The sequence below is a fragment of the Platalea leucorodia genome, assembly GCF_965183815.1.
Source record: "Platalea leucorodia genome assembly, chromosome: 2".
NCBI lineage: Eukaryota > Metazoa > Chordata > Aves > Pelecaniformes > Threskiornithidae > Platalea > Platalea leucorodia.
This window is the reverse complement of record NC_138824.1, coordinates 9298876-9321654: the sequence shown is the minus strand read 5'-3', so window position 1 is coordinate 9321654 and position 22779 is coordinate 9298876. Positions and strand designations below refer to the sequence as shown.

At 43.1% G+C, this 22779-nt stretch overlaps 1 protein-coding gene across 1 annotated transcript; it reads left to right on the top strand.

Annotated features, from left to right (window-relative positions):
• Nucleotides 1-356: 356 nt before the first annotated feature.
• CTSC (cathepsin C) lies at nucleotides 357-19225 on the top strand (the record flags this gene model as incomplete). Its single annotated transcript, XM_082337957.1, has 7 exons — nucleotides 357-522; nucleotides 1672-1817; nucleotides 11251-11417; nucleotides 11841-11996; nucleotides 13589-13704; nucleotides 17191-17322; nucleotides 18073-19225. The coding sequence occupies 7 exons, from the start codon at nucleotides 357-359 to the stop codon at nucleotides 18573-18575; spliced, it is 1386 nt and encodes a 461-aa protein (XP_082194083.1). The 3' UTR covers nucleotides 18576-19225.
• Nucleotides 19226-22779: the final 3554 nt, after the last annotated feature.

Here is a 22779-nt window from a genome sequence, read left to right as displayed (position 1 = left end):
GACGATGCCCTTTGGGGAGGACACCCTCTGGGGAGGAGGCCATCCTTGCGAGCTGGGTGAGCGCCCATCTCCTTGTCATGGCCCTCAGGGCGGACACAGCGTGGAGCATGCCCCACCTCTGCCGGAGCTGGGACACACGGACACACGGACACACCACGACCTTCGCCTTACTCCCCACGACCCACAGCCCAGCTTGCCTCTTGCCCCCCCCCCAGCCCGCCCCAGTGACAGTAGGCGCGGAGGCCCGGCCCCTCTCGGCGCTGCCGTCCCGGGGCGGGCCCGGGCCCGGAGGCGGGGAGGCCGCGGCGCCCGGGCCTATTTCAGCGGCGGCGGCGGCGGGTGGCGGGAGCGGCGCCATGGCGGGGCGGGCGCTCTGGGCCGCGGCGCTGGTGCTGCTGGCGGCGTTGCCCGCGGCGCTGCGGGCCGACACGCCGGCCAACTGCTCCTTCGCCGACCTGCTGGGCACCTGGGAGCTCCGCGTCTGGCGGGGCGGCGGCCGCCACGGCAACTGCTCCCAGGAGGGTGAGACCGCGGCGGCCCTGCCCCGTTCCCTTCTCCCGGGGTCGGCCCGGCCTCGCTGGCGAGGGGGGGTCCCTGTGAGCCTGAGGGAGGAGCGGGGCGGCGGGGGAGCGGCTGCTCCGTGCCCTGAGGCCCTAAAACCGAGGCGGGCGGCGGGGACGCGGGTGCCTGTCTCGGTTGTAGCGGCCCCCCGCACCTGGGGGTCGGAGCCCTGCTGCCGCCTTCCTGCTGCGGAGCTCCCCGCCGGGCTGAAGGCAGAAAAAGGCTAATTTGAGTGAAGCAGCGTGAAACACTGGCGTTACGCTGGCTGTGGGTGACCGCTGCGAGCAGCACTGTTGCTCTTCCACTTAACTTTTTTGGGTTTTTTGTTTGTTTGTTTCGATGTGGCCTCAAGTAGGCCTCTGCATGAGCACCACCGGCTCTCGCCGGCTCGCCTGGTCCTTCCTCAGGTGCCTTCCCTCTCGGCTCGGCCGGTCCTGAACGCGGCTGTGGCTGTGCTGCTGCGTGCCACCTCGCCGGCTTCTGGGGGGCCACCGGCTGCCACAGCTTGCTGCCCGATCGCATCAGGAGAAACAGAAATATCACTTCCCCTGAGGGGATGATAGTAGTGGGGAGTTACTATTTAATTATTGTATGTCTGTATTATTTAAAAAAAATAGTAATACTTTGCTTTTTGCTCAGATGAGGCAAGTGGCTGTAGGAGCAGTGGTGAGGTGAGTGGTGGATGAGGGAGTCGGAGCACTGGTGTGAAGGAGCGTGGGGTGGCTGATGCCTGATCCCAGGTGTTTTAGGGCAAGCCTTGTCACTGCAGGCACAGTGCCTGAGTGACACAGCATCCGAGTCCTCTGTAGCTGTATAGCAAGTTATGTTTAAATAAGCTGATGCTTCCCAGTAACGGCTCTTTGGTGGTGCTGCTAATTAAATGTGCAAATACTGTCTAGCAGTGGAAAAAATGAGCATGTAGACCCACTGACAGGTAAGTCAAGTCCCTGAAGTGTGTTTGCGTGATGCCTTTTTGCAGAAGACTGTATTCAACTAGTGTATTTTAGCATCTTTTGGAATAAAATAAATGTTACAACATTCTTTGTATTAACTTTTTTTTTTTGTCTCTTCCACGCAATAATCATGTAATCATCTTTGTATTTCTTGCAGGGCCTGTGGAAAGAAAGGTGCTTGTGAATCTTCAGAAGTTAGATGTGGCTCAGGATAGTCTGGGAAACAATGGCTTTTTCACTTTGATTTACAATCAAGGCTTTGAAATTGTGATAAATGACTACAAGTGGTTTGCATTTTTTAAGGTGAGTTAACTCTGTGTGTTCTGCATTGCTGACTGTTGCTAAAGCGGCCCATAGTTAGGTTTCTCTTTAGTCCCTGAGTGCCACAGTGGAGGCAGTTGGGACACTTGGTTACCTTTGGCTCTAAGATTTGCCTGGATTACCAGATACAGGACTTTTCCCTTACCTTAAAAAAAAAAGTTATCAGTGGCTGGATAGGGAGCAGAGGGAGGGAAGAGGTGTTTATGGTCCACACTGGGCATTATCTGAAAAATTTGTTACAGATGCTGGTGCTTTCCCTTCTGGGCATGCTTAAAGCAGTTGAAGGCCTTCACTAAGCTAACTCTCCCAGTGGCCTGGAAATTTTTTTTTAGTCTTCTTGCTGACAACTTGGACCCAAGTGAAATAGATAAAAGCAACGATGTTTGCTTTCCTTAAAAATGTTCTCAAATGCATGAACACTTTAGAAAGGCCATCTGCTCACCTTGGTGGAGGATTTCTAGGATCTTTAAATTTTATTCCAGAATACTACTTTAACATCTAAGGAACCTTCCTGCTGCCTGTAATTGTTCTTTTGGAATAATACTGTTATCACCAGTCCCTGTTAATGACTTCAGATCAAGCTGAAAACAGTGCTGGTAGGCAGCAGATAGACAGGAGAAGACCCACTTGCTAAGGAGTGCTCTGCTGCTGTCCAGATGAGTGGCATTATAAATCTGGAGGGTGGTTTGAGGCAATCTCTGCAGGATGACTTTGTCTGGGAGACAGATGTTCTGTGCAGCAAGGCTGCTCAGATGGTGAGTGCAGCCCTCCGCAGGAGCAGTGAACGTGTTTCTTGGTTGTTCAGAAAGCATGATCTTGTGTCTGGCTTCAGGTGATCCGATAGTAAACACCCAGGCCTTGTCCAAGCATAAAATCTGTGAACATTGGCTAGTAGTAAGGAGGGTAAGAAATGACTTTTGCTTTTAATTGTCTTTCTGGGAGCCATTGTAGATAGTTTATTTCACAGCAGCTATTTTAGAGTCAGTGTTTTCAGATGTTAACAAAAGTGAGTGATCTAGTCTTCCAGGAGACCTGTAATCCTTACTGAATAGAAATGATGTATGAGGCTCTGATTTAACTGTAGCTTCCTCCATGCCAACTGGAGCTCATTTAAGTTAAGGGAAAGGGCCATGTAGGTTATTTTACAAGACTAATGGTGAAGTTGTTTACATGGTCTTTGTGGATTAACCCCAGTAGGCAGCTAAGCACCACACAGCCACTCTCGCAGATGGGGGAGAGAATTGGAAGGGTCAAAGTGCAAAAACTTAAGGGTTGAGATAAAGGTACTTTAATAGGTAAAGCAAAAGTTGCATATGCAAGGAAAGCAAAATGAGGAATTCATCCACTACTTGCCACCAGCAGGCAGGTGCTTAGCAATTTTGAAGAAAGCAGGGCCTCATCATGCATAACTGTTACTTAGGAAGGCAGATGACATAATTCTGAATGTCCCCCTTTTCTCCTTCTTTCCCCAGCTTTTATTGCTGAGCATAGTGTTGTGTGGTATGGGATATTCCTTTGTTCAGTCGGGGTCAGCTGTCCCAGCTGTGTCTCCTCCCAACTCCTTGTGCACCCCCAGCCTACTTGCTGGTGGCGTGGTGTGAGAAGCAGAAAAGGCCTTGACTCTGTGTAAGCACTGCTCAGCAATAGCTAAAACATCCCTGTGTTATCGACACTGTTTTGGTCACAAATCCAAAATGCGGAACTATATGAGCTACTATAAATAAAACTATCTGCCAAAACTAGTGCACTCTTATAAGTAAGTTTTTAAAATAAGAATGCTTCTGCATAAGACAGGGTCTTATACTTGAGCAAAAGTAAAGTGAGAGAGAGAAATACCTGATTGACATTCTCCCTTCTGTATAAGGTAGTGACACTAAATTGCCATGATGTGCACTTCTCATAGGTTTGACAGGTGATACAGCAAAAACTACAGACACTGGAGGGTGCTCTAACTGGGCAGAATTACTCTGAAACTTCTCAGGCAGGGACACCTCTGCAAGCTTCCCTACAGTGGGAGGACCTGCCTGGAAAGTGGCAGGAATTGCTGCCTCCCTGAGGGTGGTGGAGCAATGTATGTTGTAGCATTGCCCATGAACTTGGGCTTGAGGTGTCATCTCTGGCAGGTGGAATTCAGCGGTCATTGCCTGCCTTGGTGGACTCATCTGAAATGCAGAGTTGTTTTACAAGCCAGTATGGTGAGCAGTTGAAGCAAGTGTTGATTATCAAACTAATTCTTGAATGTGAGGAATTTAATCATAGAACCAGTGAGTGGCCTGCTCTGGAATATCATAGAATGGCTTGGGCTGGAAGGGACCTTAAAGATCATCTAACTCCATCCCCCTGCCACAGGCAGGGAAACCCCTCACTAGACCAGGCTGCTCAGGGCCCTGTCCAGCCTGGCCTTCAACACTGCCAGGAACGGGGTGTCCACAGCCTCTCTGGGCAACCTGTTCCAGTGCCTCACCACCCTCATAGTAAAGAAATTCTTCCTTATATCTAATATAAATCTACCCTCTTTCAGTTTGAAACTGTTCCCCCTTGTCCTATTGCTATCTGCCCTTATAAAGAGTCTCTCCCCGTCTTTTATATAAGCCCTCTTTAAGTACTGGAAGGCCACTATAAGGTCTCCCCAGAACTTTCTCTCCTCCAGGCTGAACAACCCCAGCTCCTTCAGTCTGTCTTCATAGCAGAGGTGCTCCAGCCCTCTGATCATCTTAGTGGCCCTCCTCTGGATCTGTTCTAAAAGGCCCCCATCTTTCTTGTGCTGAGGGCTCCAGAGCTGGATGCAGTACTCCAGGTGGGGTCTCATGAGGGCAGAGTAGAGGGGGAGAATCACCTCCCTTGACCTGCTGGCCACACCTCTTCAGATGCAGCCCAGCATATGGTTGGCTTTCTGGGCTGTGAGAGCACATTTGCTGGCTCGTATCCAGCTTTTCATCTGCCAGGACCCCCAAGTCCTGTGTGGCTGCTCTCAATGAGTTCTTATCCCAGTCTGTACTCGTGTCTGGGATTGCCTTGACCCAGCTGCAGGACCTTACACTTGGACTCGTTGAACCTCATTTGGTTCATATGGGCTCACTTCTCAATATAAATGGAGCTGTTAGGCACCAACTTGAAGACAGTTGAGAGACACTGAAGGCTCTACTGCTGCTATCTATACCTTGTGAAATATGTCCCTGGAAGATGAGCACTAAGTCAAATGACTGATGAGCGCTGATCTTGTGTGTTCTTCCGTGCTTATGAAAATGTAAATGCATTGATTTGCAAGAGTATTCTTAAACAATATACCAAAACTGAGTTATAGAGTAATTTAAGCTGGAAAGAACTTCTCGAGGTCATCTGATCCAATTTACTGCTCAAAATAAAATAAGTCAAATATACATCTGAGCAGTAGCATTGCACAATGGCTTGCATTTCGTGGTCGTGAATGTGTCTTATCCTTTTGTAGGCAAATGGATTAATTAATAGTTTTACGGTTGCTTTTGGTATTGAGAAATAGCAAGCTGCTTTGGCTCATTGTTCAGTAGTAGGGATTCCATCAGCAAGACATGCTTAAATTAAAGGCTTCTTTCCTTAAATATTATAGAGAGGATTAAGGTCCAATTCAGTTACCCTCTCTAATTTTTCTGCTGTAAAGGAAACCACAGATTACCAAGATGCAAGTATAATGGCCAAGAAGGATGAGGAAATACCACAATATTTAGTAAATGCATTTTTTGCTGCAGACAACTAGTTGGCTTTGTTACGCAACAAATTGCAATACTGTCTATCTGCAAAATTGTTATTTCACAATTGTCAGTGGGGACTTGGGGGGAAAGAAGTGGTTCCTTATGAACTGCTTGACCTTGTGACGTAATTAAATATGTCTATCTGTTTACTTTTAATCCAGTAAATATTGCATTACATATGAAATAGAAATATAAAATATCAGTCCTGGTATAAACTTAAAATGTGGTTTTGTCTATCAAATGCAGCTAATGCTCTTTTAGGACCTACTCCATCATCTTCTATTGTAAAGCTTCTAGGGGACAAGTAATATACTCAGATCAGTGCATGCTTCAGAGGTTTTTGAAAAATGATTGTCTGTTTAAAATACTCCTACCATTTGCACCTGAAAGTAACATAAACATAGGAGACTCCATTTGCTTAGTGTTGGTCATAATCTAGAAGCCCTTGGAGTAAAATAGGGTAAACCAGAATGCTAATTGGTAAAGGCCTTCCTCCCTGGAAATGCAGCAAGAGGAAAGCATAAAAGCAATCTCTTAGAATATTGCTTAGCCTTGATCGCTATTGAGAATGTGGAAAGTCATTAGACAAAGTCCCTTTAGAATTCATGGAAAGGAATCTTTGCTGGCAGCCCCTTGCTTTACAGCAAGAAGGTACAGACCTAATATGTTTAATAGGGAGTAATTTGCTATTGTTCTAAGTACTTGGTAAAATTACTTAGTTTTGCTCTGAAATAACCTTCAATGTGAACACCGTTTTGGGGTTACAGCTTGATTCTAGAATGACTTTTTTGTTCATGGAGCAGTTCGTGGTGGTGGTGGTGGTTTCCAGAAGAAAGCTTTCGTGCTGATGAGTTGTTTCAGAAGAGCAAAATTGTTACTTCCAATTTTCAAAATACTAACTTTTATTTTGGTTGTTATAATGTAATAATTAGGCAGAAAGTAAAACTCTGAAGCTGATCTCATACCATGCTTAAAGAGTTCTGCTCTTCTGAAAAGGCTTACAGGTATCAGAGCAGCCATAACACAGAAAGCCTTGGATACCTCCTTCCATGGCTGTGAGTTTAGGCTTGTCAGGAAAGTATTCATTGCTTATGGGCTGCTCATATTTTTCAAGTTCTGTTTATGTTGCACTAAAGTTAAATGATGTGGCTAAAACCTCATCATGGTGACAGGAAAGATAAAGCATCCCAGCTTACCTACTATGATCCTTTAACACTTTCCTAATATTCTGTTGCTGAACAGAGGATGGAGTTGCTAGGCTAAATGAACAGCAGCATTTGAGGCAATACAGTACTTCATGTGCTTCAAGCATAAAGTGCCACTGGTGCTAATTGAACTTGGAGCGTATTTTTGCTTAATATGAAAGAATGAAGCTATTAATTTCTAACAAGAATGCTGTGGGCTTATCTAAATGGTGGCTTTATCAGAGCTGCTGTAGTTGTGTGGATGTAGACACAGACTGATGATGCATGTTTCAGTGAATTTTTAATAGCCTTTTGTTCCTGTGGCTTACTAAACAGACACCCACTAAAACTTTTGTAGGGCCTCACTGCCTTTACAAGTTATTTGTTCTTTTACCTGGGGACTGTGGGGAAATGACTTTCTACACCAAAGGAGGGGATTGGGTGAGCTTATCAATGTATTTTTTTCCTCAGTTTGCTTTAGTAGCTTAAGGAAATAAGCTCTAACAGTGTTTTATTTCTGTTGTTGTACATAGGCTTGTCCCTCAAGGCTTGCCAAGTTAAATGCAGCATCCTACTGCATTCTTGTATTCTGCTTCTCACAAGTCGTAGTTAGTCTGCCTGATGTTTGCAGCACAAAATAACTTGTTTATGGGAATGCTCTTGTTTCTTATTTAATGTGTGCTGCTGAAACATCCCTATACTGAACTTGGATGAGAAGTTAGTGTACTGACTCTTGGCAGAAACTTGCGCGTGTGCTTCTGCTAGATGATATAAGGATTCCGTAGGGCTATGCAAGATATAAGGCTCTAAAGATTTTTTTTTTTCTTCCCCCGAGGGATGGCAAAAGAAATGGGAACAGCATAACATAAAAAGCTAGAGTGGGGCTGAAAGGAAAATTGAGGCTAACTTGTTTCAATTATTTGATATCTTTGTAGTATTTATTTAATGTTAAGACTACCACTTTGAAGGGAGTCAGTCTCGTAAGATTCTCACTGTTTGTCCCTTAAGCTAAGTGGTACTACTTCTGGTTTTTGCTAGAGGACATATCAAAAGTCAGGAGTCTGGCATTTTTCATATTAAAACGTTAGCACTACTTCAGCAAAAAGAAAGAAATAGATCAGTAACTTGAGTAGTGGAATATTCTATAATCTTTGCCAGACTGACTTGGTGACATCTTTATCACATCTTTTCCTCTCTTCCCCAACGCCCACAAATTTGGTTAAAACCAAGGAGTTCCATTCTGAAATAACCAGCATAGACAAGTGACAGTAGTTAATGTCTAAATTTCAGAATGTTAAAAAAAAAAAATCTGAATGCATTTTATTCCATGTTGCTAAAATAGAAGTGTTAGAGTTGCTAATGCTATTTAATCATCCTGCAAATCAATTGAAAGTTAACTTCTAACTTACCTTAGTTGGGTTTACTTAACTCGCAAGTGCAACTGCTGCTTCCCTAAAGTGGAAATTTGAGTTGCATAATGTTCCCTAGAGGAAAGAAAATGCGTCCATAGTTGCTATTTGCTTGCATTTTATATCGAGCAGCAAGATGCAGTGGTTTGTTCTGATATCTTCTGTATTTTTGTACAGTAGGGCATCTGCAATCCTATTCTTAAGAATGTGCTTCCCATACTAAAATGCATAGGCACACTTGTAAATTTGATGATGAGTGGTAAGTCTTTCCACCAGGCTTAATGTATAGGGTAGTCCTGCCTCCTGCAACTCGTGTTGGCTTATTGCCTGAACACTGCTTAAACTGAGAACAGTAGATGGAAAAGAGGATGGGATGGCAGCCTGTGTATGTAGCACTGCTGAATCCATGTTAAAATGCTATGTCCAATAAGGTCCACATCCTTTCTTGCTTTCCTCTTAGATTAAAAATTTAAAGAAAGCTTTAAACAATTACATTTTTTACCAGGACTAGAATTGAACGTGCAATTAGATTATATCATGATGACCAACACAGGAAAGACTTCACTAAAAGTACGCTGTACCGAAAAGCCTACCTAGGTTCAGGTATCTAATAGCAAGCCTCGAAATTTAGGTTCATGAAGCCTTTTGAGGTTAATGTTGGAGTTGCTTGGCTAAATTCTGGCATTAGGTAAAGTCACATGAGTTGTCAGACTTGAGAACTTGTTAGTTTAAAAATGGAAGCCATCTTAAGTCTGCAGAAGAAATGCATGCAGCAGTTGTCCAGCAGTTGCTGGTGGTCACAGCTGTGTGGCTGTTGATCTCCATGAAGGATGTGGTTCTTTGATGGCTTCCACAGATGTGCTGGGTACTGTGCTGGCAGCTTTGGTTGAGTCTGGCATGGTAGTTTGCATCTGCCTGAGTCAGCAGTTGTTCACGCAATAGTGCCGTGCTGAGCTGGTGCAGCTGAGGTTAGTCATGTCCCCGTATGACTGTTGTTTGGGCAGGCATACTCATAGTAAGTCCTCTGGAACTGGTACAGTCAGATTTGCTAGATCTAATCTTTCAGAGCCCTTCACAATAAGAAATGCTTCATGTGGTTTTAGCAAAGAAATATTGATTCGATGGTATACCTTCCTAGTAGTAAGCAGTGGGTGTCATTGCCACGACACGAATGACTTTGCTATCCTGTTTTGGTTCCTCTAACATGTGGCCCACTGGGGAGTTACCTAGGTTGTAGAAATGAAGCATAAGTACTGGGTTTTTTAAAGGTTTCTCAACCTGGATGTTGCAGGAAGCAGGCCTTTTCCTTGAGTATTCTTCAAGGATTTGGATTGAAGGCCTGTACTTATCAAGAATGGTTGTGATTTGGTCTTTTTTTAATCTCTGGCAGCTTTTAGATAGACAAGACAGGTAGGTATTAATTTACACTATTATGTAGAGCCAAATAAAGTGCTCTCACAGTAACTTATTGATGGGAAGTCAATAACTTGGTACTCTTGGTAGTGTCTGGATTTCAAGCAATGCTGTTCTGAAGAGGGTATTTTTCAAAAGCCATCTCTGGACTGTGCCCTTGGTATTTGGCCAAGTGTAGTTATTTCCCATATTGCACAATCTTGCACGGTAAGATAGGTTGAATAGAACAAAGTAACAACTCAGCCTTCTGCTGCCCCTGTCCTGCTCTGGTCAGCAAACATGCTTACCTTGCTAGACAACCAAGGGTGTAGATGTGATGCCTCTGCAACCTCCAAACTGGGGACAAAGCAAGTTCCTATGGTTCTAAAACAGTCAGAGGATTAACCTTTAACTTTATCCCTCTGAGAGACTTCATTATTTCACTGTGTGTTCTCCTTCAGATTCCCCACAGAGCCTTGACATAGTCAGAAACCTCCCAGTCCATTTACTTTATTTTCCATCTTGAGGCATTTCCATCACTGTAAGCCACCACCTTCTTCAGTGAAGAGACTGAGCAAGCATTTTGTTGAAACATAGCTACAAAATCCCCTGTACTGTTGTCCAGGTACAACTCATGGGATGGGATTTAATAAAGTATTCTTGAACTAGGAAACTTGGATTCCATTTCAGTGATTTGTGTGATTAGAAGAGTCAAGTTAAAGCTTTTGTTGCATGGAGTTTTCAGGCTCCTGTGTAGCTTGATACAAAACAGACTTTAACCTTAAGAGATGAGTAAAGATAGTTTTGGCATTCCCCCCCACCCTGGGACATTCTCCTGTCAAGGAATTGCTAATCCAGGAAACTTATGCAGCTGGACAAAGTGTTAGTGCTCGCTGTTATATGAAAACACATTATAATGAATAGATTAACTTATTACTCCTCTTCAGTGGTAAAATGAGGACTTGTGTGGCTGAATAAGGAAGTATTAGGACTTGGGACTTTATGCTTTAGTACACTCCCCTCACTGCCAACTTCAGAAGAGTTGCTCTGAATGGATCATTATTTCTTATTGTCTCATTTTGATAATTCAGGTGAAATTGTTTCTTAATGCTCTTCTACCACAGCTCAAACTTAAAGCAGTTGCAGGAAGTCTCATCTTTGCTTCTGACTTCTAAAACAGAAATGCTATAGTATGATTCTCCCCGAGAGGTTATGGGGTGAGAAACTTGCCATCCTCCCTGTGTTTACTTTTCAGGCTGCCATGAGTTTTAGTTCCACAAACTTTTGCAGCAGTCCAGGGTTAGTTTGACTAGTCACATATTTGGTGCAAGAAACCACAGAGCCTTGAAAAGAAGGATAAATGCTAAGAGGTCTCTTACATTTTGCTTAGAAAGTAACTGTTGAACCCAAACAATTAGCACCTGTTAGTTGATACTGATACTAATGCATGCTTTGTTGCTAAAAGTGCAAGTCACAACCTGTTTGTCTTCCTCTAGCAATTTGATAAGATCAGTTTCTTTCATCTGCTTAACCTTTTTTTTGATGCTTCTTTGTCTTGAAATCAAACACGATGCTGGTTGATCTGGAATACGTTTGGTCACTTCCTCTGAAACACAGGCAAAAAGCAGCTGGCTGGGTAGGGGCTACTGCTATGCTAACAAATGCATCCACTCAACACAAGCATAACCTCTTCCCATTACAGTACAAAAAGGAAGGCCAGAATGTAACCAGCTACTGCAGTGAGACTCTACCAGGATGGGTACATGATGTACTTGGCCACAATTGGGCTTGTTTCAGCGGACATAAGATTTTTTCATCTCCCTCAGATGTTCGCATAAATGAGCTACCTCTACAGAAGCCCAGGGGAAGGTAAGCAACAGATAAGTGACCTTTTACTAGAATAAAATGTTTGGTAAGTGTGCTTCAGGTTTCAGCTAAAACCACGTGGACCAATTCTGTGACTGAGGGCAAAGTTAATGCCAGTGATAATGCTGGGAATAAACCTGAATGCACAAAGACAGAGGAGGGTGTACCCATCACATCACATCACACACTTTCAGTCTGTGGTGAAGCCCGATTACAAAACTGGTATGTCTGAAAATGATTGTGGCCTTCTAGTTAGTGTCTCAAATTTCAGAAACCTTGCCTTGATCCAATAATTGCATGTTTCTTTATCAGTACTTACCAGAAGACACTTACAGAGTTAGTCTTCCATATTCAGTTTAGAGAACACATTTATTTCTGAATCCCAGTTGTGTTCTTACTGTTTTATTTGGTTGCTTTTGTTTGCAGACTTTCAAGCAGACGTTACGTGCACAACTTTGACTTTGTAAATGCTATCAATGCTCAGCAGAAGTCCTGGAGAGCAACAAGATACAAGGATTATGAGAACTTCGCCCTGGAAGAGCTAACTAGAAGAGCTGGGGGTCTCTCTTCCAGAGCTCCAAGGTACTAAGGCCTTTTGTTTTGCCATAAACCTCACTGCTGCAAAGAATCTGCTTGTATTTGTCCTGGCTCTTTGTAGCTGTGTCTTGGCTTGTAGTTCAGTTGTTTAATCAAGTTTCAAGGCCTTCCAGCTCATTTTCATGGAGTGCCAACTTATTTCTTCATTTGAATGATTATTCTGAGTATGTGTTGTCTTGTAGTTGAGACAAATAGGGTCATCTACCCTTTAATCTTGCCCAGTAACTCGCTGCTGAATTCATATGTGCAGGGAAGAAGTGGGGACAGCCTGAGTTATCATCTCACTCTCCTGTCAACCCATCAGCTGCTTGCCATAGTCCTGAGTTTCTGTTTGACCATCTTCCTGGTTCTGCTAGTTCATAACTGCAGTTAAAAGCAGTGAACCACGTTCTTCTATTAAACATGAATAATAAGATTTTTCTGAGGGAATTTTCTGGTTACTTTGATAACATGCCATGATCAGAGTCCTCTAACAGGAGTAGAGTGTCTCGGTGAAGAAGCATGAAGTAGCCCTGAGGGTGCCTTCAGGGTCTTGCAGATCACGTGGCAGAGAGTGGTAATGGAGACGGACGCATGGTCCTCTACATTAATTTGAGAACTAGAGTTCTTGGATCTGGAGATTCCCTTTACAGCTCTTTTACCTGCTATGTATTTTTGCTTTTTTCCATTCTGATACTGCTGTGGGTACAAATGCTACTTATTTTTCCAAACTGTGGCAATTGTATAGTAGGACCTTCTTCTACAAACATACAATAAAAATTCTGATTTGCATGGGAGTATCGTGCAGATTATCATGGTTTCGTCCTATAGGCAGAAGTCTCTGTAGGTGGTCTTAAATACAGTAACCTGTTTGGAAGCCTGTTGCACTGTGTAGTGCCGTGACAGTAGTTTGTTGGCCCTCTCATGCTTTCAGAACAGACTCCAGTGTCTGGTGTTTGTGGATGGCACTTGGTACATGACTTAAGGGACAAGCATCAGGTTACGTGAAAGCTGAATGCAGGAAGCTCTTGGCTTGCTGATATGAGCATCACTTGGCTGCAGGTGATAGATGAGGACAAGTAACATTTAATACTCCTTCAATAGTCACAGTAAAAATCTGCTCCAGGGAAGTCTCCGGGGCAAGTGGGACTGCAGTTATTGAAGTGATGATGTAAGCCATGTCTGTCTGCAGTTAAACAGTCTGTAGTAGCTATCAGTGCATGCTGTCAAGGCGAGGTGCCTTCTGCAGTCAGATATTCTACACACCTTGTGATGGCAGAGCTGTAAAATAGATGTTGCAGAGCTGCATTGCTACAGTCCCTGAGAGTTACCTCAGCACTTCACATTGGTTCAGAAGTATTTGACCTCACCAGCTTGTGGATAGTTCATAATATAGTTCCCTCAGGGAGGGATTTGAGTAGTCTTGAATCCTGCTGAAACTAATTGACACCCACTCAGCTTAGATGGACACTGTTTCAAATTGCTTAGCGTGAAGTAAGTGCAACTAGTAGAAGCCAGAGGATGACAACTGAGCATTACATGATTGTTTCCTTGCCTAGAGTGTGATATGTTACTCAGAAGCATTTTCTCCTCTTTAGACCAAAGCCTGCACCTCTAACAGCGGAGTTACTCAAACAAGTTTCAAGCTTGCCAGAATCCTGGGACTGGAGAAATGTGAATGGTGTCAATTATGTCAGCCCCGTTCGGAATCAAGGTAAAAAAAAAAATCATCAAAACTGTGAATAAAACACTCGAGAGGTCCATTGATGTACTTTGTAATTTGCTGTTAACAAGAAGGTTTTGTCTAGTGTCTTGCAGTTGGCAGATTACACCTTTACTGTGAATAGCCTGCAGAAACTGGGTGGAGTCCTGGCTGGCAACACTGTGCCAGAGTAGGTGGTGGTACTGGCTTATCCCAATGGCAGTGTCTCTTGCTGGAGTGAAAGCCAGTTACCACAGTGCCCTGCATAAAGACAGCTGTCAAGTTTTGTCCAAACAGTCTCAGTCGTGGTTTTCTGCAGGCTGACAGAACTGATGTACATTTAATTCTTTCCCTACTTCCTGCTGATGGCAAATTATCATGCAGCTTTAATGAGCAAACCAATTAAAATTGTTTATACTGCCTCCAAGTCTTATCACCTTGATAACTTTAGGAGTTACTTAAATGGCTAGTTGCAAGAGGAGGTGTCAGTCACTATGAAAAGTGTGGACACTGATAAAAAATTAGTTTTTACAAGTATTTTATATTTTAGTTTGCCCCTGTGATAGGCAAAGATTTAGCTCCAAGTAGACTTAAAGGGATACCATTCTAGTATATGTTTATTCTATAGGGAGTGCTTTTATAGCACTGTGGTGTGAGATACCTGCATTAGATAGTTACATGCTGGAAGCCAGAGGTGGACTCAGTTAATGTGTCCCTTCTCTGATCCACCATTTCCAAAGAAATTTGTGTCTACTGGTAGCTATCTGGTTGCAACTTTGAGGGGAAGGGAATGTAACATTAGCATGGTGGGGAGGGAATCAGTTAAATCACTGGTCCCTTATTTATGGCTTAGTTCTTCTGTCAGATTCTGCCAGCTGGACTCCGGGTAGCAGAAGAAACATAGGAAGGTTTGTGGGACTTCTAGCTCACAAGCTGACACACAGCATCACTGAAAAATGGCCCCAGGAAATGATACGGTCCTATGGAGGTGTGAGTCCGTACTTTTTCCTGGTGTGAACTGTGAATATGCCAAGAGCTCTTTTACCTTCCAAACAGTTGAACACTCAGTCCCAAACTTACCCTTTCTCCATTGTGTTGCTTCAGAGTTTCTCTAAATGAGAACTAATATGTTTCTTCCAATACTAAAGCTGCCTACATTTTTCCTGTAATCTGAGAATCCATGCTGAGTATGTTAAATTTCTATGGTATATGCATTCTGCTCCCTTAAATAAGAAATTTAGCTTTCAGGCTTTCAAAAAAAAAAAAAAAACAACAACAAAAAAAAAAAAAAAAAAACCAAAAGCAAAACAAAAAAACCCCCAAACAATAAAAAAAAACACCACCAGGGAACAAAACCTCTGAAAGAGGACCTTGTGCAAAATAGTGCTGTCATACAAATTAGGTCTTGCTTATGGTAGCTTGTATGATTTTCTGAGGCACTGGATATCACTGCTTCATTAAAATGATAGTATTAGAAAGTCTTAGTTGTACATCATTAAGATTATTAGCTGACTAATTAGAAAATGCCATGAGGGAGAAGGCTGCAAGCAGTAAGATGCCAGTTGTGTGGCATATACAGAGAGAACTGTATGAATTACAAGATCATGGCTTCCCAGATCTCATATGCTTGTGGGGTTGCTGCTCTTTACCCAAGGAGAAAAAAAAATACATCTGAAGTGGACAAGAATTAAAAGGGAAATGTGCATTCTCTGTAGAATACCTTGAGACATGGCAGGCTTCATGCAACTGCAGTTGTCTTAGACTGTAGTATTTACTGCCAGTGTGTTAGCATCCCTGCTATTATTTCCTATAGTCAAGACAGTAAAGGTTGAGTTCTCAGGTTGTTTATAGAGCAGTAACTGCATCTTTGAGCCAAGAGATGTCATCTTTGAAGATAGCTCTGTCATTGCTTGTTACCAACTTTACTGGGGGGCAGAAGAGGGGAACCTACATATTTCATTAGCCTTTGAGTGCAGTTCCAATTTCTTGCTGACTTCTTTCTGCAAGCTTTTTCTGCAAATCAAAGTGGGTGAAAAGCCTGGCCAGCTGATTCTTCATTAGGTGTGCTGTGTCACCTCCTTACTCCTCATAATGTAACAGCCCTTTGCAGCAGAGTGAGTGGGATCTGATGTGGCTGAAGCTTTAGTTGACTCTGGAAGAGACTTTGTGGGAAGTCTTGGAAAAGCAACTACTCTTGCAGCTGTGTTGGTTTCTGCTGATGCAGTGTGGTTGCCATGCTATGGGCCTCACAAATACCACTGTGGTAACAGGAAAGAAATTTAGCAACCACCCCAACAGACTTCAGACTGAAATAGTTGTGTTAATTGTATTTTTTACATTTTTTGCACACAAAATGCAACGAAGTGTTCTGCAGCATGGCCCATCTCTGCTGTGACTGTACAGTGAGTGGGAGGCACCTTTCACTGCTTCAGTTTGCCCTGCTGGGCAAAGACCGTTCATGTTCAGGCTGATTTTTGCCCCTTTTCTTCAGAGATATGTCTAACTGAGTGAAGGTGCAATTTCATGAAGTCTTGCTTTTGTAATAGCTCTGCTTTTACACACCTACACAGTTCAGGAGAAAGTATTTTGGTTTGTTCCTCAAGCCTCCCTCCTTTTCATAGCTCTGCAATATTTGACTTTCCTACTGTCAGGAAACAAAAGGAAATCAAGCACCTTGGTGACAATCAGCAGATAAAATAGGACCTCATCCAAGTAATTGTCCTGCCCTGTGATGCTTGTCATTCTACTTCCAAAGGTTTTTAATGTGTTCCAGGAAGCTCCTAGGGAGTGAAGAGGCCTAAAACTAGAAACAATGCTAAATTTTGATGCAAAAGTAAGGGGACTTAACTCTCTGTCAGGAAACAGAAGGGAGATTAAGGTGCCTCTGAAAAGCCAGTGTAAAAATTATATGCCCTTGGGAAGTAAGGGGAGCAAAGATGAATCCGCTGTATCAAACCTGCTATTTATACCACTCAAAAGTCAGTTATTTTAGGGGTAGCTCTAGAGGTGTAATATTTTTTCCAACTGGAAATTACAGCATTAAATCCATTGATAGGTTGAAATAATCTAGAACAATATTGTCAGCATTCACTTAAAATAGTTCATTGCCCCTTAGCAGGTGTGCTCCATAAAGGGTTATAGTCTGAGGCAGTAGGTTATGAGCCTTCTCAGCCCTGCTAAGGTGGTCCCTGTAGGTTCATTCTGAAGGAATAGCATAGCTCTTAAATGACACTACTGAAAAACACTGAAGAGCAATATTGTCGCTTATTCTTGAATAAGCTCAGTGTTCCTTCAAAAACTTGTTAGAAATTTTTTGAATTGCATGCTTAAAAGCTAAATGTATATTTAAAGTTTTTGCTCTATCAGTGTTCCAACTTCTAATTGCTGTCTGGTAGGTTTTGACTGTTTTCAGTGGACTCTAGCAGTAATTGTACCTGAATGCGGGTGACTTGCCTTGTTTATGTTGCTGACTGCTCTTCATGGTTCCTTTTTCTTCAGGCTCATGTGGCAGCTGTTATGCATTTTCCTCCATGGGCATGCTGGAAGCAAGAATACGTATCCTCACAAACAACACTCAGAAACCAATCTTTAGTCCTCAGCAGGTTGTGTCTTGCAGCCAGTATTCTCAGGGTATGTACACTAGTGTATACAAAGATAACTTTCAGTAATGGTAATGCTGTGGAAGGAGACTGTATATTAAAAATGTCCATGCCTTCCCCATCACCCATAACTTCGTTTTTTCATAAAGTATCTGGCAGGCTATATTCTATAGTACTTCTTTTTTTGAAAGATTGCAGAAAATATTTCAGAGTTGTCAGCCCACCTTACTGTAGGGATGGGATTGAACCAGGAGCAGGTGGCCTCATGCTCAGGATGTTACTGGATTTTAGGTAGATCTACCTGAGAGGTGGGGAATATCTAAGGAGTGGGGCTAAAAATATAGCTACATTGCAATGCATGCCTAAAAGAGTGGAACCAAATATCATCCCAAAAGCATATTCAGAGGGAGGAGGAGCATACAGGGAGGGGGAGATGGGCAAAAGCAATGACTAAAGCTTTCCAAAGGACAGTACCTGTGTTAGGACAGGTCTCCCTACTGTGTGTAACTAACTGTTCTTCCTGACGGGGAGTGTCAGGAGCAGTTGGATGAGAAGGTGGTCCATGCATTAGTGTTCCCAGTATAGCTCCCACTGATGTGAGTTTTGTCTTGGGTGTTTCAGAAAGCTAGCTATAGCTAACTGGAATATTAGGATTATCTGGGGTCACTGCAGTTTGTGTTCAATCCCATATCTTAAAAGTGTTCTGAAAGATTTGAGTAGGAGATTCTCCCACCTCAAGTAACTCTCCAAGGGAATAAGCAGATTTTTTTTTTCTGTTTAGGTTGCGATGGTGGCTTCCCATACCTCATTGCTGGAAAGTATGTCCAAGACTTTGGTGTGGTGGAAGAGGACTGCTTCCCTTACACAGCCCAAGATTCTCCATGCCTTTTCAAGCGCAGCTGTTATCACTACTACACTTCTGAGTACCACTATGTCGGTGGTTTCTATGGAGGCTGCAATGAAGCCCTGATGAAACTTGAGCTTGTTCTGCATGGACCAGTGGCTGTTGCCTTTGAGGTTTATAGCGATTTCATGCTTTATAAAGAGGGGATCTACCATCACACTGGGCTGCAGGATGACTTCAATCCTTTTGAATTGACCAATCATGCTGTCTTGCTCGTGGGCTATGGTACAGACCCAGGAAGTGGTGAGAAGTTCTGGATTATGAAGAACAGCTGGGGCACCTCATGGGGAGAAGATGGTTACTTCAGAATCCGCCGTGGCACTGATGAATGTGCAATTGAAAGCATTGCAGTGGCTGCAACTCCTATTGCAAAATTATAAATGCAGAGGTGTTCATCCATCCAGTGCCTTGTCCCCAGCCATAAGAACATACTGATTGTTAGAAACTGGTTGAAATCTATGCTCAGCTTGAAAAGGGGAGCTTTAATGACATTTTCCAGAACAGAGCGAACAGTTTCCCTAGGTGAGAGGATGACCACTGTTAGCTCTGCTCTGTGCACTGAAGGCTTCCTCTCAAGTCTGACAGCAGATCACCTAGAATGCAATGGCAGTTTTGGTAACAGTGGTGATAGTTATTCATCACTGGATATACATCTTCAGTCACCAGTTGCATTTCCTCCGTGGACAATCTTGAACTTCAAATCTCGGAGGGAAGCGTCTGGTGTGATAATCTGTAACTACCCTGAAAGGACAGCGTAGTGCCTTACTTCTCAGAAATCAGGAAGTCACTGCAATTTAGAACATAAGTGTGTATTGGGGAGGGAATGAGCAATTACACTGATCAAAAGGAAGTGTTAAAGCTTTAAGTGTCCTGCAAAAACTGCATGTCAGACCCTTATGATGACAAAAATCAATTCTACATTTCAGGCTGTTACGAAATGTTCCAGTTCTGGATTTTATTGCTGTGCTTTGCAATTGATCATCTCAGAGTTCAATAAAAATTACCCCACTCCTGTAGGAGTTTGTACTTATGGAATAGTTGGTTCGTTATTTTAGTGACCTGTCTTAAGTTGTGAGCTTCTTGTCAAGAACTTCTTTCTTTAGCAGGATTTAAACTGGTGAGGAAGGAGGATGAGAGCGGAGAGGAACTAGGAATCATCCAGCTGAGGCCAGGATTCTCACAGCAGCATCAAGCAAGGTTGTCGAGGGGTCTAGTAGTCCTTGCTGTGCATATGGGACAATTAATTGAGTAAATTGGCTAATTCCCCACGAATCCAGTGTAAGTCCTCTCTGTTCATCTGTTGCCCTATTCCTTTCAAATATACAAGGTAGAAAAAGAGCTGAGAGTGGGATTGCAACACTTGGAATTAACTGTTTCTTTCTAGATGAAACTCAGCTGCAACACAGTACTTGGTTAATGCAGCACTGGTCTTTGCTGTTCTTCACATGAGTAAATAGCAGTGGCTTACAGGCAAGTCCCCATTTTAGGGGTGGAAGATGACTTCTTTGGTAATCTTCTGTTAAAATAATACGTGACCAAAGAAGTTAATATTTTTATATGCAAAACACAAACTTACCTTTTTTTCTCTTTTTTAGGATGTAGGGAAATTATAAAATACAGAAAATAGAATGGCTGTCTGTTTGTAATCAAAGCATCCCATTAACTTAGGAGGGAAAACTCCCTTTTATTTCAGCAGCAGAATTTCACAAGAACGGCTTGACTCTAGTTTGCTCAAATTGAGGGGCAGGGGAAAAATAGCCTCATGGGTTTGGTTGTTCTTTTTTGGAACCCCCTACCAAAAAAACTATCAAACCATGTTTGCAAATTTAGACCTTGTGTTTTGGCAGAATTTGAACAAGAATCTGTAAAATAGCTTATATTGTACATTGGATCATTTTAGCTGAGGGAATTTATGGGGGGAAAGAGCAGGACACTTTCACCTTGTTCCTTCCCACTTTGAGTATTTGGTGCTGCTGCAAAACTCAAGAGTCCCATGAGGACTTAATCCCTTGGTAGCTGCTGAATTTTCCCACACACCTGTTTGCCTGAAATATGCAACCAAGGGCACAACACCTTTTTCTCTTGTGCTTCTCCCTTTCTTCCTGTGCTTTCCTTGCAGAACATTTTGCTGGGGTGGGAGAAGCAATACTGCTTTCCCCTGACACTGTGTGTGGTTTGTGTCTGCTGTGTTACCAGGCATAACAGTGTGATAGTTCATGTGCTGGTAAACTCTCAGTAGGTCACCCACTACCCTTTTTCCAGGTATTGATTTGAATTACAGTAATAAAACTGAAGCTGAAAATTGCTTGAAACAATCAAGGATGGAAGAAATCGTTGCCTGTGCTTTCATGATAGAAGACAAGACTATGTTGGCTGCAGTGCAATGCCAGCAGCAAGCTTCCTGCTGTGCTGATATTACAGCTACACAGCTTGACCTAATTTGGATGACAGCTTCTCTATACATAAGCAGCCATGTTGACATCAGTATAAACTCTCATGAGGTGCAGTAGATGGTCGTCTTTGTGTAGGTGATCTGCAGGCTTGTCCTGCCACCCGTGAGTCCCTGTGGTTTCACTACACAGATACAATGCATTTTGAATATCCCAGGCATTTGGAAGTGTCAGTTCTTAATAAGCAGGTATTTTCATTAAGTCATGTCTTTGGAAGGATGTGCTAGGTTCTTGGATTTCTTTAACATCTGTAACACTTGAGATTAGCTTGAGAATAAGGATATAAAAGCTATGTATTTCGTACTATTTTTACTATCCTTCAGCCATTAGGAAATCGACTCATCATCATTAAACTGCTGCTGACATTCATGGTACTACGAATGTAAAAATACTTGCTATTCACCATGCCTCGTTTCATGTTAGCTACATGTGTTTTGAATAGGAGTGTGTGTTATTTTCTTAGAAATTCCCATGTCTGTCTATCTGTCACTGTGTGTGGCAGCTGCACTGGTGCTAACGTGAGGATGGGAGAGTTCTCAGAGCGGTCTGTCACCATCGCCACCTCCAGCGACTGTCATCAGGCATACTTGTTTGCCTCTGGCTAACTGCGGTATGTGAATGTCCCTGCTTCCTGTGTTTTAGAGTTGCACACAGAAATGTCAATCAATCAGCCTGAGAGAGCTAGTTATGTGGCCAACATGATATATTTGGATTCTCAACTTTTATTTGGGATTGTGGGCCAAGTACAGAAAGTACATTCGGGAGCCACAGGCTGAAGACCAGCCAAAGCATTTCATTCCCGCAGGCCATGAGGGATGCAACTGCAAGAGTTGGTAAACCTTACAAGTGAGGAAGTGCCGCTCCACTTTGTGGTGATGCAGGCTGTGACACAGCTTCATCTGCTGGTATCCTTCCAGCTCCTTGGAACTTGAGGAGCGGGACTAAGCTTGGCTGTAAGGAGTACAGAAGATGATTGGAAATAAACCACTGCCCACAAAAGAGACAAAATGGAGAGATGTGGGTCTCTGCAACTTCAATTCACCTCTTTTAAGAGGCTGTAGTTTGCTTAGATGGCTTCTACCTATAAATGGTTATAGAATCATAGAATCATTTAGGTTGGAAAAGACCTTCAAGATCATCGAGTCCAACTGCAAACCCAATACTGCCAAGTCCACCAGTAAACCACATCTACATGTCTTTTAAATAACTCCAGGGATGGGGACTCAACCACTTCCCTGGGCAGCCTGTTCCAGTGTCTGACCACCCTTTTGGTGAAGACGTTTTTCCTAACATCCAACCTAAACCTGCCCTGGCGCAACTTGAGGCCGTTTCCTCTCATCCTATCGCTTGTTACTTGGGAGAAGAGACCGACCCCCACCTGGCTACAGCCTCCTTTCAGGTAGTTGTAGAGAGCCATAAGGTCTCCCCTCAGCCTCCTCTTCTCCAGGCTAAACAACCCCAGCTCCCTCAGCTGCTCCTCATAAGACTTGTGCTCCAGACCCTTCACCAGCTTCGTTGCCCTTCTCTGGACATGCTCCAGCTCCTTGATGTCCTTCTTGTAGTGAGGGAGTTGCTTGGAGTAACTTAAAATGGGAAACAAGCTATTGCTCAGGAAAATAATTACAGGTTTGGCAAATATGCCTTGCAGTGAACAAGTAGGGACCCAATCTATTTAACTTGTCAAGGAAGGTTAATAGATAATGTCATGGCTGATAAATACTTAGAGGGTAAACAGAGCTGATCATCAGCCCAGCAAACAGATATTAAAAGTTTGGTGTTTTGAAAATGAATACATACAGAGGACAAAAAAGCTACAGCTGTTTAACAGCGAGCATAATAAATCCTTAAAATCTATCCTTAAAATAAATCCTTAAAATCTGTCAAGGGCTGTGGGGGAGTCTCCATTACCAGAGTTGGGTGATTTTCTAGTTCGAGCACTTCCCCTGGCACAAGAATTGCTCGGGGAATCCTGCGGTTGGTTTATGAAGGAGACCTGGCTGGATCATCATGACTCCATCTCACTCTGTGATCTGAGGACTTGAAACACAAGGTGATTTTTTAACTTCCAAAGTTGTCAGTCTAATTTTGCACCATAAATTGCATATAAAGCGACAGCAGAGATATTTTTTTAGAT